Raw genomic sequence first — 27,323 nt, forward strand, 5'->3', positions numbered from 1 at the left:
CCGATTTGAACTAGTAAGGCTTTAGAAGGCACAATTTTGGTCCGATCTTTACAAAATTTGGCACGAAGTGCTTTTTTTGACGTCCCAACATGTGTACAAGGTTCCATAGAAATCGCTTCAGATTTAGATATAGCTCTCATATATATTTTTCATCCGATATGGTCTTTTAAGGCTGTAACAGGCGTAATTGTGGTCCGATCTTTAAAAAATTTGGTATGGAGCGGTTTATTCAAGGTCTTCATATGTGTGCAAAGTTCCATAAAAATCGGTCCAGATTTATATACAGCTCTCATATATATCTTTCATCCGATATGGTCTTTTAAGGCTGCAGCAGGAACAATTTTTGTCCGATCTTAACAAAATTTGGCATGAAGTGTTTTTTGTGACGTTCCAATATGTGTTCAAAATTTCATCTAAATCGCTGCAGATTTAGATATAGCTTCCATATATATTTTTCATCCGATATGGTCTTTTTAGGCAGTAGCGGGCACAATTTTGGTCCGATCTTTACAAAATTTGGCACGAAGCTTTTTGTGACATCGCAATATGTGTGCAAAATTTCATCTAAATCGGTTCAGATTTATATGTAACTCTCTTATATATCTTTCATCCGATATTGTCTTTTAAGGCTGTAGAAGCCACAATTTTGGTCCGATCTTTACAAAATTTGGTATGGGCCGTTTTATTATTCATCCTCATATGTGTGCAAAGTTTCACAAAAATCGGTCCAGATTTACATATGGCTCCCATATATATCTTTCATCCGATATGCCCTTTTAAAGCTGTATAAGCCTCAATTTTAGTGCAATCTATACCAAATTTGGCACGAAGTGCTTTTTGTGACGTCTCAATATATGTGCAAAATTTCATCTAAATCGGTTCAGATATAGATATAGCTCCCATATATATCTTTCATCCGATGTGCCCTTTTAAAGCTGTAGAAGCCACAATTTTGGTGCGATCTCTAGCAAATACCAAATACCAACATGTGTGCAAGGTTCCATAAAAATCGCTTCAGATTTAGATATAGCTCCCATATATATATTTCATCCGATATGATCTTTTTAGGCTGTAGAAGGCACAATTTTGGTCCAATCTTTAAAAAATTTGGCATGGATCGTTTTATTCAACGTCCTCATATGTATGCAAATTTCCATAAAAATCGGTCCAGATTTATATGTAGCTCTCTTATATATCTTTCATCCGATATGGTCTTTTAAGGCTGCAGCAGGCACAATTTTGGTCCGATCTTCACAAAATTTGGCACGAAGTGTTTTTTTTTAACAACCCAAAATGCTTGCAAAATTTTATTGAAATCGGTCCAGATTTAGATATAGCTCCCACATATATCTTTCATCCGATATACCCCTTTAAAGCTGTAGGAGCTACAATTTTGGTGCGATCTCTACCAAATTGGGCATGAAGTGCTTTTTGTGACGTTCCAATATGTGTGCAAAATTTCCTTTAAATCGGTTCAGAAATAGATAGAGCTCACATATATAACTGTCGTCCGATTTGACTTATTAGGGCTATAGAAGGCATAATTTTGGACCGATCTTTACAAAATTTGGTACGAAGTGCTTTTTGTGACGTTCCAATATGTGTGAAAAATTTCATCTAAATCGGTTCAGATTTAGATATAGCTCCCATATAAAGGGTGATTTTTTTGAGGTTAGGATTTTCATGCATTAGTATTTGACAGATCACGTGGGATTTCAGACATGGTGTCAAAGAGAAAGATGCTCAGTATGCTTTGACATTTCATCATGAATAGACTTACTAACGAGCAACGCTTGCAAATCATTGAATTTTATTACCAAAATCAGTGTTCGGTTCGAAATGTGTTCATTCACCGTTCAGCGATGAGGCTCATTTCTGGTTGAATGGCTACGTAAATAAGCAAAATTGCCGCATTTGGAGTGAAGAGCAACCAGAAGCCGTTCAAGAACTGCCCATGCATCCCGAAAGATGCACTGTTTGGTGTGGTTTGTACGCTGGTGGAATCATTGGACCGTATTTTTTCAAAGATGCTGTTGGACGCAACGTTACGGTGAATGAACACATTTCGAACCGAACACTGATTTTGGTAATAAAATTCAATGATTTGCAAGCGTTGCTCGTTAGTAAGTCTATTCATGATGAAATGTCAAAGCATACTGAGCATCTTTCTCTTTGACACCATGTCTGAAATCCCACGTGATCTGTCAAATACTAATGCATGAAAATCCTAACCTCAAAAAAATCACCCTTTATATATTTTTCATCCGATATGGTCTTTTTAGGCTGTAGCAGGCACAATTTTGGTGCGATCTCTACCAAATTGGGCATGAAGTGCTTTTTGTGACTTCCCAATATATGTGCAAAATTTCATCTAAATCGGTTCATATTTACATATAGCTCCCATATATAACTTTCGTCCGATTTGACCTATTAAGGCTTTAGAAGGCACAATTTTGGTGCGATTTCTACCAAATTTGGCATGAAGTGCTTTTTGTGTGCAAGGTTCCATAAAAATCGGTTCAGATTTAGATATGGCTCCCATATATATTTTTCATCCGATATGGCCTTTTAAGACTGCAGAATCCACAATTTTGGTGCGATCTCAACAAAATTTTTCATGAGATAGTTTAATTGACATCCCAATACGTCGATTTAGATAAAACTTCCATATCTATCTTTTATGCGTTTCGACTTTTAAGGCTGTAGAAGCCACAATTTTCGTACCATCGTAAGAAAATCGTACAAAGTTCTATTCGATCTTTCACTAGGTATGCAAAATTAAAGTCTAACTTAATTTGGATTTTAGTGCTATCCATAAAAGTATTACGTATACTCGGGGGTGTAGGGTATTATATAGTCGGCTCCGCCCGACTTTTGCCTTTCCTTAAAGGTTTTCATATGTTTTTATAATTATGTTTAAAACCCCTTCGAACTTCATTCGAACTCTTCCATAAGCGTAATGTTAAGATCCTAGCATATAAGCATTTTTTCCTGTCTGCACATATTACGAGTATTATGCTAATGAGCACTTTTTATTTTAATCCCCTTTATGTTTTAATCAGAACTCTAGGTAAATAATAGTAAAAATATAAAACACAATGATAGAATGAATCCTCAAAGAGAGGGAAATAGATAGGAACTGCATAGAGGGCCTTTATGATTTTATTTCCGCATTTATTGTTGGTAGATTTTAAAGAAAACCTGCTTCGGGGAAGCCTTTGATAGTTCCTGCATAATGCATTAGGATTTGTAATTAGGAAGTCAATCTTTGACCTGTTTAAGCAAATAAAGAAAAAAGGAAAGTGTTTGGAATCAAAAGATGGACATACTATATGAAGATAGAGTTCAGATATAGAGTAATGTAGAAATTGGGAAAAAAAGAGAGTGAAATTGGGGCAACAACTTCATACAAAAGCGTCTGGCATTTTATACAACTTAAAAACTTTAAGGGTCAAACGAGTCTTGCAGGTGGCATACAACTGAGCTAGACCTAGGGGGCTGATGAGATTGAAATATGCCTGTTCGCGAGGAAACCGAAGGTGGGCCAATTTGAAGCACCACGTTTCCTCAACATAACTATTTCGATATCCGACAAGGTCAAATACTTAGGAGTGATCTTGGACTGGAAAAAGTGCAACATAAGGACAAAACAACAGGTTCAGCGAATATGTTATCTTGGCATAGGCGCAGCGATAGGCAACACACGCACTAGGGCACTGTTCTTCTAGATATCCGATCTTTTCTAAATCGCCTCCAAAATGGTTGCTCCACCAGACCGACATCTGCTGCTGCACAAAGGTGGCCGCTGTTTTTCAAACTGTTGTGGTTGTCCCTGGGACAATCTTTAGGCCCAATCTTATATATACAAATCAATTTGTGTGTTGTGAACCAGTTTCCATAAATGTTCACTGATGGTGCATAATGATCCGATGGTGGAAATAGGGTACTACATATTTTGATATCTGAAGGGGAGCGGACCCTCCCCCTTACCCTAATTTTCAGAAACGCCAGTTCTCGGTGATGGGTGGTGCGATTTAAGCAAAATTGTCTGCGTTCTCTTATAATACCCTAAAAATAAAAATTTGGTATCCAAATTTGGATGGGATACCTAGGGGGGCCGCCCCACCCCGAAATCTACCAAATATATATTTAGACCAATCACGACAATATGGGACTCATATGAAAGGTATTTAGGATAAGAAAACGTATCTGATATCCAATTGTCGGACCAAGTGTTAGGGGGACCATCCCTACCCCCAAAACACCCCTAAATCGGACATATTTACAGACAATGGCAATATGGGACTCAAATGCTAGGTATTTGCGAGTAGAATACGAATCTGATATCCAAATGTGGGGAGAAGTTTCTGGGGATCCACCCCTTTCCCTAAACACCCCCCCAAATAGGACTTATTTACTGATCATGGCAATATGGGGCTTAAATAAAAGGTATGTAGAATTCTAATCTGATACCTAAATATGGGACCAAGTGTTTGGGGGGCGCCTCATCCTGTAAACTCCCCTCAAAACCAATGGCAATATGAGGTTAAAATAAATGGTATTTGAAAGAAGAGCACGATGCTGATATTTTTTCAGGGCCAAGTGTCTGGGGGACCACCTCATCCCCGAAAACAACCCTAAATCAGAGAAAACATGAGAATATATTCCAAGGAAAATTTTGTTCCATATAAAGTAAAAGAAGGCGCAACAGAGCGGGCCCGGGTCAGCTAGTCTTTTATATAAAATTCGATTTGTGTTAGTTTGTTTGTTCCGTATAGACTCAAAAAAGGGTGAACCGATTACCTTGCAATTTTCACAGATTGTGTAGGTTGGTCTGGACGGAAACATAGGCTATATTATTTTTTGATATCGGGAGGGGGGCGAACCCTCCCCCTTACCACAAAAGTACTACTCAAATATAAAAGTGGATCGATCAGGACAATATGGGATTCAAATGAAAGGTATTTAAAAGTAGAGTACGAATTTCTTAATAAAAATTGGGTCCAAATACCCGGGGGACCGCCCCAGCCCCAAAACCCATTAAAATAGATGTATTTGACGATTATGACAATATGGGACTCAAATGAAAGGTATTCTTAAGTAGATTACGAATATGGTCAGGAATTAGGAATAGGCTTTATAATTTATTGATATCGGAAGGGGCGGACCCTCCACCGTTACCCCAAAAACACCAACCAAAATCTAAAAAGGACCGATAAGGACAATATGGGTATCAAATGAAAAGTATGCGGGAGTAGATAACAAATCTGGCATACAAATTCATGTCGAATTATAGGGGGTCACCCCACCCTCACAAAAACGCCCAAAATGGGCACATTTGCCAATCACAGGTACATGGAACTCGGTTTGTTTGTTGCGTATAGACTGAAAAACGGCAGAACTTTTCGCATATTGTGTAGGTTGGTCTAGAAGAAACATAGGTTATATAATTTGTCAGTATCGCAAGGGGGACGGACCCTCCCCCTTATGCCAAAAACACAACGCAAAATCAAAAGTGGTCTGATCAGGACAATATAGGTATCAAATGAAAGGTATTGGAGAGTAGAATACGAATATGGTATTAAAATTTAAGTCTAAGTACCCATTGAGCGGCCCCAACCCTAAAACTCCCCAAACAGACATATTGGACGCTCGTTTCAATATGGGGCTCAAATGAATGGTTTCGGGAGTAGATTCCGAATCTGGCATACAAAATCAGATCGAAGCACAGGGGGTCAAGCCAACCCTCAAAAACGCCATTAGATCCATTATGACTATATGATACTTGGCTGAACCGATTTTCTTAAAATTTTCATAGATTATGTAGGTTTTTCTGGAAAACATAGGCTATATAATTTTAAGATATCGGGTGGAGGCGGAAGTGATCCGATGTGCACAATAAGGGTATCAAATGAAAGATATAGGAGACCAGAAAACGAATATGGTATTAAAATTTGGAAGACGATGAGATGTTGCACAGTGGGATTGAATCGAAAGAAAACTAGTAAAATATATCATTTGAGAACGGATAAATATGATTCTTTGAAATGAGAAATGGTTTGTGCGAAGGTCTTATCAAGATCATGTGCAATGGCCATAATCATTCCAAGGCCCTTAGCGGTCCTGGCGCGTCTTGGCAGGACCCTACTCTTGGTAATCTTGGTAATGTTGAAAAATTCTTCGAGCCGCCAAATCTTCATTTGTGCTGTGATTTCCAAAATTCTTTTTTTTCTGGATAATTCTGCAATAATCGTTCCTTGCAACTTTCAGTCTGTTAGCATGTTTTCCGGTCAGACAGTGACCTGTCATGACGGGCATAAAGACGTTTATTCTGGCCAGCATCAGCAAAGCGGTAGACCTCTTCAAGTCTAAATTTGGCCACATAATTTTGGAATGCTCACATTCCCCCTTTATGACCATTCTTTGACCTTCAGGCCTGATCCTGAAAACCCAGCTTACATGTCGCTAGAGTTCCAGTTCCCCTGGAATAAGTAACGTAGTTTCTAGACTCGCAAGCTCATCTGCTTTACAATTCCCTGCGATATCTTTGTGGCCCAGTACCCAGAACAGGTGAATTTTTAACTGTTGAAAGATCTGCGACAGTCGACGGCGGTTTTTGAATTCAGAAATACTTTCACCAGGAATTTAATGGCGGCCTGTCCATCCGAGAAGATATTTATGCCTGTCGCCTTTACGACATTATATCTTAGCCATTTCATCACTTCTTTAATTGATAGGATTTTCGCTTGATACACACTACAGTGGTCGGGTAATCTTCTCGCTAAGCGTCTCAGGCAATGGGTAATCCGCACTGCCTGGAAAATAATGAATAACACAGTGTATGTAGACGCCGCATGATCAAAGAGAACAAAGAGAAACGCCTCACAGCGGTGGTCGTAGCAATTTGTCTTGCCACAATGTCCGGAGGTATTAGGTGTAGCATTAAAGTGCAGTGTATCAGATGATGTCGTCCTTAATGCGGCTGTGATACACAAACAGAGCTTGCTTTGAATCCAGCTGAATAGTATTGAACAACAGGTGGATTTTTGAAGCGCCGTCCACCATACCACCATACCATATACCATTATAGGTCTGACAACTGCAGTATATACCCAATGCATGACACGCGGTTTAAACCTCCAACTTTTGCGAATGGCTTTCTACGAGGCGTATAGGACAATTTCTTGGTCAACAAAACACCCAGGTATTTTGCGCTTTCAGTAAATGAAACATTCTCCCCTCTCAAGGAGACAGATGGTTCAAGGAAGGAAACTTCTTCAAGCCCACACGAACCGATGCCAGAGCATTCAATGCAGCATGACTATTCACATATATCGTGGCAGATTCCTTTTCAGATTATCCCTTCCCGGAAATCCAAAAGTGCTTTTCGGGAAAACTAAGTACAACCCGTCGACATGGAATGACATCTTTTGTAAACTACCCGTCGCAGCGCATATACATAGCTACACCGCATCGCCAACCCCCAGCAGAACAGCACCAGGTGCCTGACTCCCTCAGTCTAAGAGCTCTCTTCTTTGCCACGCATCCAAACCTCGCCCCCAAAGACCACCCCAAGAGGACATATAGGTCAAATGGCATAATGTGGGACCAAAACGAAAGGTGATTTGGAGTAAAGTATGAATCTGGCAAAAAAAACTTGTTCTGAATTTATGGAGGGTCATTCCATCCTCCAAAAACACCTCAATTGGACACCAATTTGCAATTTGTAAGGCTGAAAATGGGTGGGGTATTTAAGGTACAATAAAAACTTCTAAGCACCTATGAAGCCCTATGTATAAGCCGAGAAAGCTAAAAATATATACTCCAGATTCTTTTATTCTACTTTATGTAAAACTTAACTTCAGCTGCATATACAAATATTTGATAAGATTCTTCATATTTATATCACATCCACTTTATACCCTCATCCATTGTAGATTATGCGTCAAATGAACAACCAAAAATAGTCTACTTAAAATATGCAAAAGAATTATTTTCATTAAAGCGTTCATAGTTTTGAAGCCTTCTTTTCATCATTTGCTGACTAGTACAACAACCTAAAGGCATTATTTCACAAGTAAACTCAAATGAAGCACCATGCCAAAACTAAAGGGGTTGAATACAAAACCAAAAAAAAAACTGCACACTTTGACTCTCTGACTTGATGGTTGATGGGAAAAGTTTCATCCCGCATTTGCCTTTAAACCTTCTATTGTTGCACCAGCATGGTAGGCATTGTGTGAGCAAAGAATAATAAAAAGGCAAAAAGAATAATAATGTGCTCGAAATACAAAAGAAACTAGTTTTCTGTTATACCATGGTACTCGTCGCATGCGAATAAAAAGCGCATCTTGTCAGAGCTTTGGTTGGCTGAAACAATTTAAAGCATACTTTTAGGAGTTGTGTGAAAAAAATCCATCAAAATGAGCAGAGATGAAGTTGATTACTGATACTAGTGGATTGTGATTTTAGAAATGAGTGGAAAAGTTTAAGTTTGAAAAAAATTTGAAAGGTATACTTGTCCATGGCTCCTCTAGCTCTCTTCCTCTTTAGAAATGAGGGGACATTTTTCAGTTTCAAAACAGTTTTAAAAGGTATACTTATCCATGGCTCCTCTAGCTCTCTTCCTTCTGGGTGTAACAAACAAATCCACTATGTTGTAGTACCCTACTTCACAATAGGGCTGTAGGATACAAAAATAGTATCCTACAGCCCTATGTCCATGGCTCCTCTAGCTCTCTTCCTTCTGGGTGTAACAAACAAATCCACTGAGTTATAGTACCCTATTTCACAATAGGGCTGTAGGGTATAAAAATAGTGTAGAGAAAAAATGATATTGAGGAAATGTAATGCAGTCCCAAAACCGGTTATTTAAAACCGATAATCCGGTTATTCAAACCGAAAATCCGGTTATAAAAAACCGAAAATCCGGTTATAAAAAACCGATATTATTGATATCCGAAAATACCATTATCAAAAACCAAAAACCCGGTTATCAAAAACCGAAAACCTTGTTATCAGCAATCAAAAACTATTTATGGAAGACTTAATAGATCAACCCAAGGTGAGCATTGTTTGCTTTGCAGACGATTTAATACCACTACCGATTTTTATACCCACCAATGAAGGATGGAGGTGTATTCATTTTGTCATTTCGTTTGCAATACATCGAAATGTTCATTTTCGACCACATAAAGTATATATATTCTTGATCGTCGTAAAAATTTAAGACGATCTAGCCACGTCCGATCGTCTGCCTGTGGAAATCACGCTAGGTTTTTTAAAAATAGAGATATTGAGCTGAAACTTTGCACAGATCCTTTTTTTGTCTATACGGGGGTTAAGTTCGACAATGGGCTCCCATATAGACCGATCCGCCCATAAAAGCCACATTTATTATTCGGTTTTGCTGAAATTTAGGACAGAGAGTTGTGTTAGGCCATTTTTCAAGTTGGCTCCTATCGGTCCAGATTTTAATATAGCTGCCATATAGGACCGATCTCTCGATTTTTGGGCTTGGGCCCATAAATCACATATGTATTATCCGATTTTGCTGAAATTCGGGACAGTGAGTTGTGTTAGGCCATCCGACATCATTCTTCAAGTTGGCCCCCATCGGTCCAAATTTTGATATAGCTGCCAAATTGACCGATCATTCGATTTTTGGGCTTGGGCCCATAAAAGGCGCGCTAATTGTCCGATTTTGCTGAAATTTGGTACAGTCGGTTGTGTTAAGCCCTTAAACAAACTTCTTCAATTTGGCCCCCATCGGTTCAGATTCGAATATAGTTGTCATATAGACCGATCTCTCGATTTAACGTCTTGGCCCCATAAAAGGCGTATTTATCATCCCATTTCGCTGAAATTTGGGACAGTGAGTTGTGTTAGACTCCTTGACATATTTCTGCAATTTGGCCCAGATCGGTTCAGATTTGGATACAGCTGCCATATGGACCGATCTCTCGATTTATGGTCTTGGGCCCATAAAAGGCGCACTTATTATCCGATTTTGCTGAAATTTGGGACAGTGAGTTGTATTAGGCCCTTCGATATCCTTCGTCAATTTGGCCCCCATCGGTCCAAATTTTAATATAGCTGCCATATGGACCGATCTCTCGATTTATGGTCTTGGGCCCATAAAAGGCGCACTTATTGCCCGACTTTGCTGAAATTTGGTATAGTGAGCTGTGTTAGACTCCTTGACATCTTTCTGCAATTTGGCCCAGATCGGTTCAGATTTGGATATAGCTGCCATATAGACCGATCTCTCGATTTTTGGTCTTGGGCCCATAAAAGGCGCATTTATTGTCCGATTTTGATGAAATTTGGGACAGTCGGTTGTTTTAAGCCCTTAAAAAAAAAGGCGCACTTATTGCCCGATTTTGCTGAAATTTGGTATAGTGAGCTGTGTTAGACTCCTTGACATCTTTCTTCAATTTGGCCCCCATCGGTTCAGATTTGGATATAGCTGCCATATAGACCGATCTCTCGATTTAGGGCTTTGGGCCCATAAAAGGCGCATTTATTATCAGATTTTGCTGAAATTTGGGACAGTGAGTTGTGTTAGGCCCCTCAACATACTTCTTCAATTTGGCCCCCATCGGTCCAGATTTTAATATAGCTGCCATATAGACCGATCTCACGATTTAGGGCTTTGGGCCCATAAAAGGCGCACTTATTGTCCGATTTTGCTGAAATTTGGGACAGTCGCTTGTGTTAATACCTTAAACATACTTCTTCAATTTGGCCCCCATCGGTCCAGATTTGGATATAGTTGTCATATAGACCGATCGTCCGATTTAGGGTCTTAGACCCATAAAAGCCACATTTATTATCCGATTTTGCCGAAATTTAGGACAGTGGGTTGTGTTAGGCCCTTCGACATCATTCTTAAATTTGGCCCAGATCGGTCCAGATATGGGTATCGCTGCCATATGGACCGATCTCTCGATTTAAAATCTTTTACAAGGATCAAAATTCTCATTTGATTGCATATTCGTAATCTACTAATCAATACCTTTCATTTGATACCCGTATTGCCTAGGTTGGATTTTTTACACCAATGGGGGTCCACGGGCCCGAGCCCCAAAACGGACTTCCTATTCGCATTCCTGTGGTCAAAATTAGGGGTTGTGCAAAAAAATTAAATTTTTTTGCGAACTACCCCTTAAAATACAGTTCAGTCTTTCATCCTTACGATGCCATCGTAGTTGATGTTCCATAGGTCCGGGCTCAAGATGGACCCTTGAAGTTGTCTGTAATCGCTTCATTCCAGAACTCGTGTCGTAGACCAAAGTAGCTTTAGATTATCGTTAAACCAAAGAATATTCTACAGCTAGAGGATACCCACTTAAGTAGTAATACCTCGAAATATAGATCTGCGACCCGAAAGTTTACAATTCGTCCTTGTGTTTATCGAAATTTTGCATAGGCACTTCTTAATGATGAAGGTGGCAGTCCTTTGCAGACTCAATTTTAGGTAAATTTTAGGTCCATTGTGATACCACAGTAGCGACAGACCAAGGCTTCTGGCGGGAATCGAAACCACAACCCCTGCACTGGTAATCCAAGCACGCTACCAACTCAGTAGTGATAGGATCCAAAGATTCGGCCCAGCGGAACTTAGCACATTTTTACTTGTTTTTCACACTCAAAAGGCCAAATTTCCCAAAATCCATTTCCTTTTCTAACTAAGCTATTCCAATTATTTTTTGTGAACCATGGCTTACCAGCCAAACATTTTTTATTCCAAATTTTACAAAAATAAATAAACTTAAATAAAATTACAAAAATTTTAATTTCAAATGTGTGATGTGTCTAAGCACCTTCCTGCAACCCCACCATCTTGGCACTTTGCCGCCACAGCCAATCGGCCATTTCATCATCACGAGCCTTGGCCACCACTGTTTGTAAAGTCATGCGATCATAATAGCCACCAGTTTTCTGCGCCATTTGTGGATCCAAGGCCAAAAATAGGGAAGTCTGGGCTCCACCTTTGGTTGAGCGTAAACAAATCTTGCCCAGGCGGCTGAAAAATCCCAAAAAACTGTTGTTACGAAACAACTCAGTTTGCACCGAACCCGGATGTAGACAATTCACAGCAACTCCAGAACCGTGGAGCATTTGAGCCAGTTTATGGGTGAACAATACATTGGCCAATTTGCTTTGGCTATAGGCTCGAAAATCATTGTAACTCTTTTCACTGTTAATATCCTCCTTTTGTATATTCCCAATGGCATACATCCAAGAAGAGACCACCACAACACGGCTGGGAGCAGCAGCTTTTAATCGCTCTAACAGCAAATTGGTCAAAAGGAAATGACCCAAATGGTTGACAGCAAATTGTTGTTCATAGCCATCCACAGTTAGCTTACGAGGGGTGGCCATGATACCTGCATTATTGATGAGTATATCCAGCCTTTGTTCTTCTTCCTTGAAGTCTTGGGCAAATTTACGCACCGATTTTAGTGAACTCAAATCCAGCGTACGATTAAAGACATTTTGATTGCCTGAGATTTCCATGATTTCCTGACGAGCCTCTTCACATTTTTGGCTATCACGACAGGCCATATAAACACGAGCTCCTCTTCTAGCCAATTCCAGAGCAGTTTCTTTTCCAATACCTGTATTGCAGCCGGTGACTATGACCACTTTGCCATCTATGCGATTGTTTTTCTCATATGTGGGACCTTCTTTCCATTTCCACAGATTGAAGATAACCAAAGTGAATATTAAGCACAGACCACTTAATATGGAAAAGAACAAAGCTGAAAACCTTAAGGTGGACACATAATCGCACAGGGTTTGATCCAAAACTTCAGCTACTCCCATGATCGATAAATCGCCAATGTCTTCTTGTATTTTTATATTTGGCAAATAAACTTTGTTTTGAAATCAAAGTTTTCCGTGTTCCGCTCCAACGAAGTTTGTATTCTGTTCGACACACACTTTAGATCACATTGGATGCTTGACTGCAACTGAGCCATCAATTGTGTTGCTGTTTGCTCCTCTGTGGAATGGTCACGTCTAGCAATGTGGCAATGCATGAAGCTGTTACTGCTGCTCTGCTGCTGGCGTAGTTTAAAACTATCAACAACCTGCTAGCTAGTCAACACCAGCCAGTCTAACTAACTTCTACCCCCAAACTAGTTAAGGCCATAGCCAGAACTACTAAGAGGCCAACATAAGTGCTGCCTGGCTGACTGACGACACTGGTGAATGAACTCGTTCTTCAGCTTTCGACGCTCAGCGTCTATTGTTCGTTCACCACTTATGTGCATTTTCTATGTTTTGATCATTTTAGTGCTGCTGCTGTTACCGCTGTTTTTGTGTTGTTTTTGGAAAACCATTTCATCATAGTCAGTATTTGCTGCGTTGTGGTTAGCAAATATGAGAATTTTGTTGCGTACTTGGTCACAGTAGGCGATTTTTATGTGAATTTGTTTTATAACCACCTTCATAGGATGGGAGGTATACTTATCTAGTCACTACGTTGGTAACCAAATTCTATAAGCGTCATGACATTTTAAGTCGATCGAGCCATGCCCTTCCATCAGTCTGTTCTTAAGTCTGTGGGTATATCAGTCAATAACCTGTTATAGCTTCCATATGAACCGATTTCCCGATTATACCTCTTGAGCCGTTATTTTTTTGTCTAAATACTGAAGTCACTATTGTCCCTTTGAAGAGGAATGAGTGCTCTTGATATTCAAAATATTAAGTTTAGTTAGTAGTATAACAGTTTATGAGCGCAATACGCTATATTCACGTTATTTAAAGTATTGATTTTCAGTGCATGAACAAACTGTTATATTATTGGTAAAATACTCCCATTTGGAGAAAAATTACTGTCCACTTTATTATAAACATATAGTTTGGGAAGTCGTACAAAGTGTTTCGTTGAAATATTGCACCTACTTTCCCTTTTCAATTAAAATACGACTGTTTTCTGCAGTATAACAGTTTGGTTTAACTGTTATACAATACCAAAACTGTTTTATAAGACCTCAATGAAATGAAATATTAAAAACTAAAAGCTCTAACATAGATTGTTCTTAAAACTTGTTTCAATTTTCAATTCATTTTTAGTCCACGAACAAACTGTTATATTATTGATAAAATACTTCCTTTTAGAGAGAAATTACTGTCCTCTTTATTATAAACATATAGTTTGGGAAGTCTTACAACAGTGTTTCGTTGAAATATTGCACCTACTTTCCTTTTTCAATTAAAATACGACTATTTTCTGCAGTATAACAGTTTCGTTTAACTGTTATACAATACCAAAACTGTTTTTCCAAGACGTAAATAAGATGAAATATTAAATATTGAAAGCTCTAACATAGATTTTTCTTAAACTTGTTTCAATTTTCAATTCATTTTTAGTCCACGAACAAACTGTTATATTATTGGTAAAATACTTTCTTTTAGAGAGAAATTACTGTCCTCTTTATTATAAGCATGTAGTTTGGGAAGTCGTACAGCTGTGTTTCGTCGAAATATTGCACCTACTTTCCTTTTTCAATTAAAATACGACTATTTTCTGCAGTATAAAAGTTTCATTTAACTGTTATACAATACCAAAACTGTTTTATAAGACCTAAATAAGATGAAATATTAAAAACTAAAAGCTCCAAAATAGATTTTTCTTAAAATTTGTCTCATTTTTCATTATAACAGTTATCTTGTATAAAATTTTGAGTTTCGAAGAAAATTACTGTCCACATTATTCACAAAATTCAGTAGCAGTAATTGTACAACAGTGTTTTGTTGAAATATTGCTCTTGCCTTTTCAATTAAAACTGTTTTCTCGATTAAACAATTTCTATTAACTGTTATACAACACCCAAACTTATATATTGGACCATAATACAATGAAATATTTAAATTTAAAAGCTCTAGCGTAACTAGTTTTTAACATGTGTTTGGGTTATACAACACCCAAACTTATCTATTGGACCATAATACAATGAAATATTTATATTTAAAAGCTCTAGCGTAACCAGTTTTAAAAATGTGTTTGATTTTACTTAAAGTTTGTCCAATTTCTCATTATAACAGTTATTTTGTTTTAGATTATGAGTTTACTGAGAAATTAACGTCCGCGTTATTATAAATATACCATGAGAGCTATTGTACAACAGTGTTTTGTTGAAATACAACTCCTACTTTCAATTTTCAATGAAAATACTAAATTTTTCAACAGTATAACAGTTTATCTAAACTGTTATACAACACAAAAACTGCCATATAAAGACTCAATTTGGTGAAATATAAAAATTAAAAGATCTATCATAGATTTCTCTTAAAATTTGCCCCAAAATATCATCAAAACAATTATCTTGAATTAGATTTTCAGTTTGTAAGTAAATTAATGTCCACATTATTCTAAATATTCACTTTAAATAGTTGTACAACATTGTTTTGGCGAAATACTACCCCAAGCTAACATTTTAAATTAAAATACGACTTTTGACAACAGTATAACAGTTTATTTTTATTGTTATACAACATACAAACTGTTATATTAGATTAAATTAGATTAAAGATCAAAAATTAAAAGATCTTACATAGATTTTTCTAACATTTTTTTTACCTTTTTATTATAACAGTTATTTTCAAGCTGGGAAAATAGCTTGTTAGGGAAAAACTTAAACGTTGATAAAAGTTTGAATAACCACACCGACATTTTTCCATTTGCAGCTAAAATACTGTCTAATTTCTGCAGTGTAACAGTTATTTTAAACTGTTATACAATAACCCAGCTTTTATATAAAACCTAAATTAGATGAAATATCAAAAATTAAAAGGTAGACACATTTTACGAAAAATATACAATAATATTTTTCTATCTTTCTATTATTCAAGTTATTTTAAATATAAAATACCGACTTATTTCCACCGTACAACAGTTTTTTTAAACCGTTATACAACTTTCAAACTGTTACATTAGACCTAAATATTAAATATGTTGTATCAATAATTAATAATAACTCTTGCCTAATATTTTCTTAAATTTTTATTACAACAGTTGTTAGTTTGGTATAACAGTTTTTTTTTTAACTATAATACAACACCCTAATTGTAAGATAAAACCTCAATGATATTTTATATAAATAATTATTAGCTCTAAAATAGATTTGTCTTTAAAATGTCCTACTTTATATACCCTCCACCATAGGAGGGGAGTATACTAATTTCGTCATTCCATTTGTAACATCTCGAAATATTCGTCTAAGACTCCATAAAGTGTGTATATTCTTGACCATCATGACATTTTGAGTGTCGATCCTTCTGTCCGTCCGTCTGTCGAAAGCATTCTAACTTTCTAAGGAGTAAAGCTATACTTCCTATTAGTGTAGGTACGTTTGTATTGTTACTGGACCATATCGGTCCATGTTTTGACATAGCTACCATATAAACCGATCTGGGGTTTTGACTTCTTGAGCCACTAGGTGGCGCAATTCTTAACCGATTTGCTTACTCTGCTCTACTCAAAAGCTGCATTTATCAGCCGATTTGGCTGAAATTTTGCGGAAAGTATTTTGTTATGACTTCCAACAACTGTGCATAGTATGGTTTAAATCGGTACATAACCTGATATAGCTGCCATATAAACCGATCTGCAATCTTGACTTCTTGATCCTCTAGAGGACGCAATTCTTAACCGATTTGCTTACTCTACTCTACTCTAAGGCTGCGTTTATTGGTCGATTTAGCTGAAATATGCAAATGAACGGAACAGGGACAAACTTCTCACATACCAATGACAGCAATTTTATGCTCAGTGATCAGGGGCCTCCCTTTTATATCCGAGTCCGAACGGAGTGCCGCAGTGCGACACCTCTTTGGAGGGAAGTTTTTTACAGAGTACCTCACAAATGCTGCTATCATTAGAAGGGGAAAACCACCGATGAAAAATTTTCTGCTGGTCTCGCCAGGATTCGAACCCAAGCGTTCAGTGTCATAGGCGGACATTAGCAGAAATTTGCCACAATGATTTGTTTTAACATCACCCACATCCATATCTTAACCAATAAATTTTTCACCAATAGGTAGCGTGTTTATTCCCCGATTTTGCAGAAATTGAAATTGCTGCAACCTCTACACATTCTTCCTGAATATGGTGCACATAGAATCATATTTGGATTTATGTAACTGATATATATATCGATCTCCCGATATACGGTCTTGAACCCATGAAAGACCCTTTTATTACCAGATTTTACTGAAATTTGAACAGTGAATTGTGGCGAGTTTGGTTCAGATGGACCCATATTTCGATGTGGCTGGAAAAGGTTCAGAATCATGAACTTTTCACCGAATTTTAAGGAAATGTTTATGTATACCCGAGGTGGTGGCTATCCAAAGTTCGGTTCGGCCTTTTTACTTGTGTTTTTGTCACTTGACCCCAAATGTCAATACCATTTGACACTGAGCCTGTATCCTTGGGGAGTTTGTTCGTTCTGCGTTGTTTTTGAGTAGGACGACACCCCCCAGACATATTGGGCCAAAAATTAACATTAAATTCGCACTCTTCTCTTAAGTGCCTTTCATTTGATACCCATTTTGTTCCAATCGGTAAACATGCCCGTTTGGGTGGGGCGTTCCCCCCATGTCATTTACATCCCAAAGCTTTAGTCAATTTCATGTTTTTGGGTTAGCAAAAGGGTGCACACACAAAATTTCGTTTAAATCTCTTAACCCAACACCCATATCTGGCGTTTTTGAAAATTAGGTGGACCGCCCCCCTTCGGATATCAAACAATGAAGAACCCTGTTTTCACCGAGGGTCCAATATCGTATTCTCTGGCGGGGGTATTTAAATCCATGGGGATTTCTTTCTTGTGACTCAGTTTCTGGTTGTATATTGAATTAGTCCAAAGAACTTGAAACTTGCCTTCGATGGTGGAGGGTATTTTGGATTCTGTACAGCCGATCTGAATACGCTTATACTTGTTAATTTTCTCGCCAAAAATTTTACTGTTGAACATGTATGTATTTTACTTAAATTTATGCTAAGTGGGCGATGTATTCAAATGAGTTTAGTGCTTTCAAGTTTTTTCTTTCGTTCTAGCGTCATTTTTATGAATGAACATAGTTTTTAAAGCAGAAAGTTGTATCAGGCAACAATGTATCTCATTAGTTGTTTTTTTGTAGACAAAAGCGCGCTTGAATAAATCTATTAGACTAAGTTGTAGGAAAATAATAAAAATTCTGAAATCAGTTATTGGCTTTGCAAAAAATCAAAACAAGAATTGCAAAATTATTTTGGCAAGTCATCATCAACATTCAATATATTACCGTTTGTAGCATAATTTACAATAACAGGTTATCATTAGCTAATAGAAACGGAAAGTTATTATAATGCTATTGAAAAGATAAGGTAACGATGGCACAGTGGAATTAAGATAATCTCAATTGGATTTTCATAAACTATTGTACTATCTAGTAATGGTGCAAGTTACTCATAGAAGCGTGACATTACTCTGCTAACAGCTACTGGTATTATTTAAAGATAAGGTATTGCTTTCGATGGCACAGTGGAGTTATTATTATTATCATTTGGATTTTCATAAACTCCTGCGCTATCTAGTAATGGTGCTAATTATTAACAGTACACTGATAAAAAAATTTACGTTACTTTGCTATCAGCTATTGGCATTATTTTAACCACTTTTGCATTTTTAATACCATTTGGTATTAATTCAATACATGACGGAGGATACTATTATGTATTGACATTTATAGACTTGTCATTGCGATAAAAGTTAGGTTTAGCATTGTATCGGGTTGCCCAAAAAGTAATTGCGGATTTTTTAAAAGAAACTAAAAGCATTTTTAATAAAACTTAGAATGAACTTTAATCAAATATACTTTTTTTACACTTTTTTTCTAAAGCAAGCTAAAAGTAACAGCTGACAAGCTGTAAAAAAAATTTTTCAACGCTGACTATATGAAAAATTCGCAATTACTTTTTGGGCAACCCAATATTTAAAATATTTTCGCCATTGTATAGTATGTTTGTTTTGATATAAGGTTTCTTTTGTGCTTTCAGTTGTGTTTTAGCATGAAAATGAATATTATACAAAACTCAAAGAATGACCCTGACACTTGATAAAGAATCTTATGTGGTCAACGATCATTGGCGTGTGTTGTTGTTTTCATACAAATGCCATATCAGGGAATCAATCTATTTGGAATCCTAGACTATTTCTTTCAATTCACCAGGAGGTGAAGCTTAAATGACAACCGAAATGGTATTAAAACAATCTCTATTTGGTACTAAAGTTAATAACAGTTTGGTATAAAATGCAATACATATTGGGTAATAAACCTAAAACCAAACGGTACTGTTCCTTAGTGGAATGTTCATGGGCAAAATTTGCATTGACTTATCGTTCTATATATGTTTTCTGTACCAAGCGGTATTGTTTTAATACCATATGCCGCTGCCTTACTATCAATATCTTATGGTATGGAAATAAGCATGGTTGCTTTTTTCATTTCAAGTGATGGTACAGGCAGCTGGGACCGCATATGGCCGATTTGCAAACGTTTTTCAGCATCAAAGTAAATGCGAGTTGTTATTGAGAAAACATTATGGAAGCTTCTTGGCAGCCCTGGGCACTCAAACATTTCGGTCATAGACTATGGACGTATAAACAAGACTCGGCACCGTCCCATAAAGCACATGTAAACCAAGAATGATTAAAAACATCACGTTTCTCGCTTCATTTTGTACACATTGTCAATGACTGTCCAACTCGTCAGATGCCAATCCGATGGACTTTTCTATTGGTTTGCCCAAAAAGTAATTGCGGATTTTTCATATAGTCGGCGTTGACAGCTTTTGACTGTAATTGCATTCTTTCTTCTTTCAGTTATCAGCTGTTGCTTTTAGCTTGCTTTAGAAAAAAAGTGTTTAAAACAGTATTTGATTAAAGTTCATTCTAAGTTTTATTAAAAATGCATTTACTTTCTTTTAAAAAATCCGCAATTACTTTTTGGGCAACCCAATATTTTGGGCCATTTCAAAGAGCATTGAATTCGGCTGCTCTAAATCATAAATCGCATTTGTCAAGTTTTTCTTGCAACGTTTCCCTCTATAGACAGAAGCTAAAAGAAGATAATGGGAGGTCGTAAAAAGCATAACACCATAGAAAGATGCTCCTATAAATTGCTGCATATCAGATTCCCACCAAATCAGCCGAAATTTTAAGCCTTCAGGGCAGTAGAAATCTTATCCGGTTATCAGTTTATATGGGAGCTTTATTAGGTTGTAGACCGATTTGTACCCTTCTTGGCATTGTTAGATCTTGATTGGTTACATCTTATCATAATGAGCTTCCGTACGCACCCAGGGGCAGGTGAGAAAGCAGTGGAATTACCCTTCCTCAGGCCACTATACACTTGCGGTGTGGACGATTCCTCCATAGATGCTTCACTCGCTGCTACTTTCGAAGTACTTTATGAGTTTCGTCCTTCCCAGCTGACGGACGCCTTGAGCCCAGTTCAACCGGATGACCCACCCACACAGGGCTTGTCAGGTCACATTTCTATGCCTTCCCCTCTTGCTTCGATTATGGCAAGAGAATTTTCAGTCTCCTATAATCCACCAGACTTAAGCGATGTGGTCGATAGTTCCTTAGACAAGTGTTCAGCAACAACTACTTAATCGTCTTCTGATTCCCCAACCCCAACACTTCTGGAAACCTTCAGTGTCAACCTGTTGAATCCGTTGGATACAACTCCTTCAGACTTGTTGAGGTCTGCAAGACAGCCGGAGTTTAGTACGAATACTACATGTCACCGGTCACCATCAGCCTCATCCAATCGTCCAGTTGGTGGTTGAAGGATTGAGACAACATTCCCTTTGTCTTCCAAGTAGGGATTCAGGAACTGAGGGAATCCAAAGATGCCAAAGATTCCCTAGTGCTGCACCTGGCCAGATCTCACCAATCTTTTTTATCTTACAACGTTACATTTCAGGCAATTAGTCTGTATCGGCCTCGATACTAGGCCTGCATCGTAACAAACTGAAGGAACCCCAGGAAATTCTGCAAGAACTTCGGAGTATACTGATGACAGTCCATGGACTATCCCACTCTAATTATTCCTAGGTATGCAGCCCTGTTCTTCTCCCTTGTCGACAACTGCCATAATCAAACTGTCCCTAGCGACATTAGCAAAGTCTCTTGGAAGCATCTTACTATTGTTCGCCCATGAGCGCTTACCAGCCGCAATTTTTTCCGATTTGGCTGAAATTTTGCACGTGGTGTTCCGTAACGACTTCCAACAACTGTGACAAATACGGTCCGAATCGGACTATAACCCGATATCGCTCCCATATAAACCGATCTCCCGATTTGACTTATTGAGTCTTTACAATCAGCAATTTTGCGCATAGTGTTCCGTTATGACTTCTAACAACTGTGTCAAGTATGGTCCAACTCGGTCTATAACCTGGTATAGCTCCCATATAAACCGATCTCCCGATTTCATAACTGGAGCCCCAGGGAACCGCAATTTTTTGTCCTATTTGTTATGACTTCCAACAACTGCCAATTATGGTCCAAATCAGTCTATAACCTGATATAGCTCCCATATAAACCGGTTCTCGATTTTCGTTGTTCTGTTCTTAGAAGCTTAAATTTTTGCTGGTTTGACAGAAGTTTGGTATGTAGAATATAATTCACCTAAATTTACTTACTTGTTGTCTCATGAGCGTGAGTTGAAATTCATTCACTTCGAACTCATTGTCTTTGAACTTAAGGTCTTGAGGGCCTTCATACTGTCCACATATATCCTGAGTTTCGAAGATGGCAGGTCCATCCTCCGTATCTCTAACTGGCATACAAAAGTCGAGACTCTCCGAGTAAACCCCCTTCCTGTCCCCGATTCCATCCTGGAGCCGTCAGTGAAGACCCAGATGGCACCCAACTCAAACACAGCACCCGACTCCCACTCCTCCCTTCAGCGAAACCGAATCCGGAACAACCTCTCCCGAATCTTTCCTGGAGTTACGTAGTCTGACATCCTCCTCAGCTTATCTGCTGCATGCAAGGCCTTCAGAATAGAGCAATGGCCTTGTCCGCCTTCTCTGAGCATGGCAAGTGGACTCAGCCTAAGCGCTACCATTACAGCCCTGAATATATACCAAGTATATGGAGTCGATTTTTGAGGTCGGAGTCGAAGTCGGCATGGGATTATTGAGCCGGTGTCGGACTTTGATTGAGGTCAGAGTCGAAGTCGGCATAGGATTATTGAGCCGGTGTCGGACTTTGATTCGGAGTTGATCACCCCTGCCCCGTCTCAGAACCGCTCTCCGACTCCGGCTTTATACTCCAACTCCGACACCTTGAGGCCGGAGGCTGGAGTCGAAGTCAGCTTGGGATTATTGAGCCGGTGTAGGACTTTGATTCGGAGTTGATCACTCTTGCCCCGACTCAGAACCGCTCTCCGACTCTGGCTTTATACTCCGACTCCGACCCCGTGTCGGAGTTGAGGGCTAGGCTACTCAGCACTGATTTATACCTCAACAGGTTGTAAACTCAATATCGCCTCTAGACCCGTCTGCGGTGTGGATCTTAACGCCCCCTTGATCCCGACACTGGTCAGACCCTGTACCTTTTTAAGTTCCTTGGTCCGTATACACTTCTCCACAGTCTTTCACCACACCAGTGCCACACATGTTAGCACTGGTCTCGAAATGGCTGGGTTAATCCGGTATATTATCTCCGGGCTAACTTCCCGCTTCATACCGAATATCCTTTTGCAGGAGTAGAAGTTTCCAGCACAGTTTCGAATCGAGCACTAGGCCTAGGTTTTTAGCCTACTTTGACAACTGCAATATACCGGATTTTAGACTACCGTCTTGTATTTCCGAGTAAAGAGCACTAGTTCCGATTTCTTTGAGCTGGTACTCAACCCATTTCTCTTAGCTCATCGCGATAGCCTTCAAGTGACCTTTCTGCTCTTCCATCTTTTATCTTTTTCGCTTATGGCTTTTTTGCATAGCGCTCGCCTATCCATGAGGAGTTGAGATTCCAGTTTCAGTTGGCTTTATCCCAGTTCTATCCGAACATGGATCGGTTTTATCGATTAGAAACCCAACCCATCTTCACTAGTAAGAAGAATTCTTTGAAATTTGAAATAAATGGGCCATATTGGTCCATGTTTCGATATAGCTGCCATATAAACCGATCTTGGATCTTGACCTCTTGAGCCTCTAGAGGGCGCAATTCTCAACCGATTTGACTGAAATTTCGCATGAGATGTTTTGTTATCACTTTCAACAACTGTGTTAAGTATGTTTCAAATCGGTCCATGTTTTGATATAGCTGCCATATAAATCGATCTTGGGTCTTGACTTCTTGAGCCTCTAGAGGGCGCAATTCTCAACCGATTTGAGTGAAATTTCGCACGCAATGTTTTGATATCACTTTCAACAACTGTGCTAGGTATGTTTCAAATCGGTCCATGTTTTCATATAGCTGCCATATAAACCGATCTTGGGTCTTGACTTCTTGAGCCTCTAGAGGGCGCAATTCTCAACCGATTTGACTGAAATTTCGCATGAGGTGTTTTGTTATGACTTCCAACAACTGTGCTAAGTATGTTTCAAATCGGTCCATGTTTTCATATAGCTGCCATATAAACCGATCTTGGGTCTTGACTTCTTGAGCCTCTAGAGGGCGCAATTCTCATCCGATTTGACTGAAATTTCGCATGAGGTGTTTTAATATCACTTTCAACAACTGTACTAAGTATGCTTCAAATCGGTCCATGTTTTCATATAGCTGCCATATAAACCGATCTTGGGTCTTGACTTCTTGAGCCTCTAGAGGGCGCAATTCTTATCCGATTTGACTGAAATTTCGCATGAGGTGTTTTGTTATGACAACAACTGTACGAAGTATGGCGTAAATCGGTACATAAACTGATATAGCTATCATATAAATCGAACTGGAATCTTGACTTCTTGAGCCTCTAGAGGGCGGAAAATTTCTTCCGATTTGGAAGAAATTTCATACAACGGCTTCTTTCATGACCTTCTACATATGTGTCTATAGCTTGATATAGCTCCCATATAATCCGATCTCTCGATTTTGCTTCTTGAGCCCCTACAAGGACCAATTCTTATCCGAATGAACTGAAATATGACACAATGACGTCTACAATGTTCAGCATTCATTTATGGTCCGAATCGGACTATAATTTGATAGAGCTCCCAAAGCATAACAGTTCTTATTTGTTTGCCTCAAAAGAGATACCACGCATAGAACTCGCCAAATGCGATCCATGGTGGAGGGTATATAAGATTCGGCCCGGCCGAACTTAGCATGCTTTTACTTGTTTTATCCTAAGAGAAGATGCCGGGAAAAGAACTCGACAAATGCGATCCCTGCTGGGGGTATATAAAATTTGACCCTGCCAAACTTAGCACGATTTTATTGGTTTATAATAATTACTTCTAAAACCAAAGTTATGGTCTATGTCAACTTCAGGGACTTCATCCCCTTCACCACTGTGCTTTGGACATTCGTGGACATGTTATAACTACGCATTAGTTTTAAATTTTTTTTTTTTTAATTAGGTACCAATTATTTAATTATGATAATAAAATATTCAAACACGCATGTAATCCAGTTTTGCTTCTATTTTTGACACAAATTTTTTATTAATTTTCTTCGTCATTTTCCTCCGCCTTATCGCCTTTTAGGGCAACCATTTTTTCACTCTTCCTCCACAACCAGTCGGCCATTTCATCATCTTTGGCGTCTTTCTTCAATGGTGCCAAGGCCATGTTATCATAGTAACCACCTGAGATACCCTCCAAATCGGGATCTAAGGCCAAATATATGGCAGTCTGGGCTCCACCCTTGGGGGAGCGCAGAAACAATTTTGAAAACAAAGCAGCGCCCACTTTCATTATGCTATTGTTGCGGCTTATCTCGGTTTGCACCACACCGGGATGTAAGCAATTGATGTCTACCTTGGCGTTGGAGCTCTTCAGCATTTTGGCCAATTTACGGGTAAACAAAATATTGGCCAATTTACTTTGGCCATAAGCACTGAAAGCACTATACTTTTTCTCGCTATTGATGTCATCCTTTTGTATTCTGCCCCATGTGTGAGCCATGGAACTAAGCACCACTATTCTGCTGGGGGCTGAGGCCTTCAGCTTATCCAGCAACAGATTGGTTAGCAAAAAGTGACCCAAATGGTTGACAGCAAATTGCAGTTCATAGCCATCAGCACTGAGCATACGTGGAGGGGCCATGATGCCAGCATTGTTGATCAGTATGTCCAATCGATCTACTTCCTGATTAAATTTGGCTGCAAAATCACGCACCGACTGCAAAGAGGCCAAATCCAGCTGGCGATTGAAAACATTTGAGTTGCCCGACTGCTTGATGATATCGAGACGGGCTTCTTCACATCTTTCTAAATTGCGGCAGGCCATATGTACATGGGCACCACGCTTGGCCATTTCCAGGGCTATTTCCTTGCCAATGCCAGTATTGCTGCCGGTGACAATCACCACTTTGCCATCTATGCGATTTTTCTTTTCATAAAAGGGTCCATCGAGCCACTTGTAGTAAAACGACATGTTTTTTTTATTAAAAAAATTAGCTCAAAATTAGGTCAAACTCTGTTAGGCAATTTATATGGGAGCAGCACTTAAACTCAATAACCTTTATGCTCCAATTGTTTTTTGATATTCTAATTTAGGCTATGATTTTGGTTTAATAACTTTCGGTGTTTTATTATTTTTGAATTTATTGACGTCTTTTCAATTGGTGTCCATCGTATACACTGATTAGCTATGGCAGTAGCTTCATACCTTCAACCAGAACATACCAAACTCGATACTAGGGAGAAACGTTAGAGGTACTTTTTTTGGTACTACTTCCTATCTAGAAGTTTAGTAGCTGCCCTGTTAAATGGTTTTGTTGTTTTTCAGTTTTTTGAGTTTTTTTTTTATTGTTGTTGTTATCAACTTAACCACCCAACCTGTATTGAATGACAGGAGTGCTAAAGAATTTTAACTACTTTAGCTATTGTTAGGATTTTAAGGCCTTGCCAGATTGTAGCAGGCAAAGTAGGGTTGCCGTAGTTCAATTTTCTACAAAACAAGTAAAAAAGGCCGATTTGGACCAAGTTGCTGAAAAATGTCTAAGAGCCTTACACAACTCACTGTCCCAAATTCCAGTAAAATCGGATAAAAAATGTGGCTATTATGGGCCTAAGACCCTAAATCGGAGCATCGGTCTATAAGACGGCTATATCCACATCTGGACCGATCTAGACCAAATTGAAGAAGGATGTCGAAGGGTCTTAGGCAACTGAATGTCCCAAATTTCGAAGAAATCGGACAATAAATGCGCCTTTTATGGCCCCATAACCTAAAACCGAGAGATCGGTCTATATGGCAGCTATATCCAAATCTGGACCGATCTGAGCCAAATTGACAAGAGACGTGAAAGGACTTAACACAACTTACTGTCTCAGATTTCGGTGACATCGGACAATAAATGCGCCTTTTATGGCCCCATTACCTAAAACCGAGAGATCGGTCTATATGGCAGCTATATCCAAATCTGGACCGATCTGAGCCAAATTGACAAAAGACGTCGAAGAGCCTAACACAACTCACTGTCTTAAATTTCGGCGACATCGGACAATAAATGCGCCTTTTATGGGCCCAAAACCTAAAACCGAGAGATCGGTCTATATGGCAGCTATATCCAAATCTGGACCGATCTAGACCAAATTGAAGAAGGATGTCGAAGGGCCTAACGCAACTGACTGTGCCAAATTTCGGCGACATCGAACAATAAATGCGCCTTTTATGGGACCAAAACCTTAAATCGAGAGATCGGTCTATACGGCAGCTACATCCAAATGTGGACCGATCTGTGCCATATTGCAGAAGTATGTCAAGGAGCTTAACATAACTCACTGTCCCAAATTTTGGCGACATCGGACAATAAATGCGCCTTTTATGGGCTCAAAACCTTAAATCGAGAGATCGGTCTATATGACAGCTATATTCAAATCTGGGCCGATCTGAGCCAAATTGACAAAGGACGTCGAGGAGCCTAACACAACTGACCGTCTTAAATTTCAGTGACACCGGACAATAAATGCACCTTTTATGGCCCCAAAACCTAAAACCGAGAGATCGGTCTATATGGCAGCTATATTCAAATCTAGCCCGATCGGAGCCAAATTGACAAAAGGCGTCGAAGAGCCTAACACAACGCACTGTCTCAAATTTCACTAACATCGGACGATAAATGCGCCTTTTATGGCCC

General features: G+C 38.8%; 3 protein-coding genes across 6 annotated transcripts in view; 1 reads left to right on the top strand and 2 right to left on the bottom strand.

Annotated features, from left to right (window-relative positions):
• Positions 1-27,323, top strand: part of LOC106091359 (uncharacterized protein CG43867) — an 878,705-nt gene that overhangs the window by 138,136 nt on the left and 713,246 nt on the right. The gene's annotated exons all lie outside the window — the stretch shown is intronic.
• LOC106085326 (retinol dehydrogenase 12-like) lies at positions 11,818-12,831 on the bottom strand. Its single transcript, XM_059366337.1, has one exon. It carries the CDS (start codon positions 12,829-12,831, stop codon positions 11,818-11,820), a length of 1,014 nt encoding a protein of 337 aa, XP_059222320.1.
• On the bottom strand, positions 24,600-25,805 carry LOC106085332 (retinol dehydrogenase 13-like). The gene has a single exon (XM_059367856.1). The coding sequence runs from the start codon at positions 25,613-25,615 to the stop codon at positions 24,683-24,685; it is 933 nt and encodes a 310-aa protein (XP_059223839.1). The 5' UTR covers positions 25,616-25,805; the 3' UTR covers positions 24,600-24,682.

Source organism: Stomoxys calcitrans, chromosome 4 (assembly GCF_963082655.1).
Source record: "Stomoxys calcitrans chromosome 4, idStoCalc2.1, whole genome shotgun sequence".
NCBI classification, from domain to species: Eukaryota; Metazoa; Arthropoda; class Insecta; order Diptera; family Muscidae; genus Stomoxys; species Stomoxys calcitrans.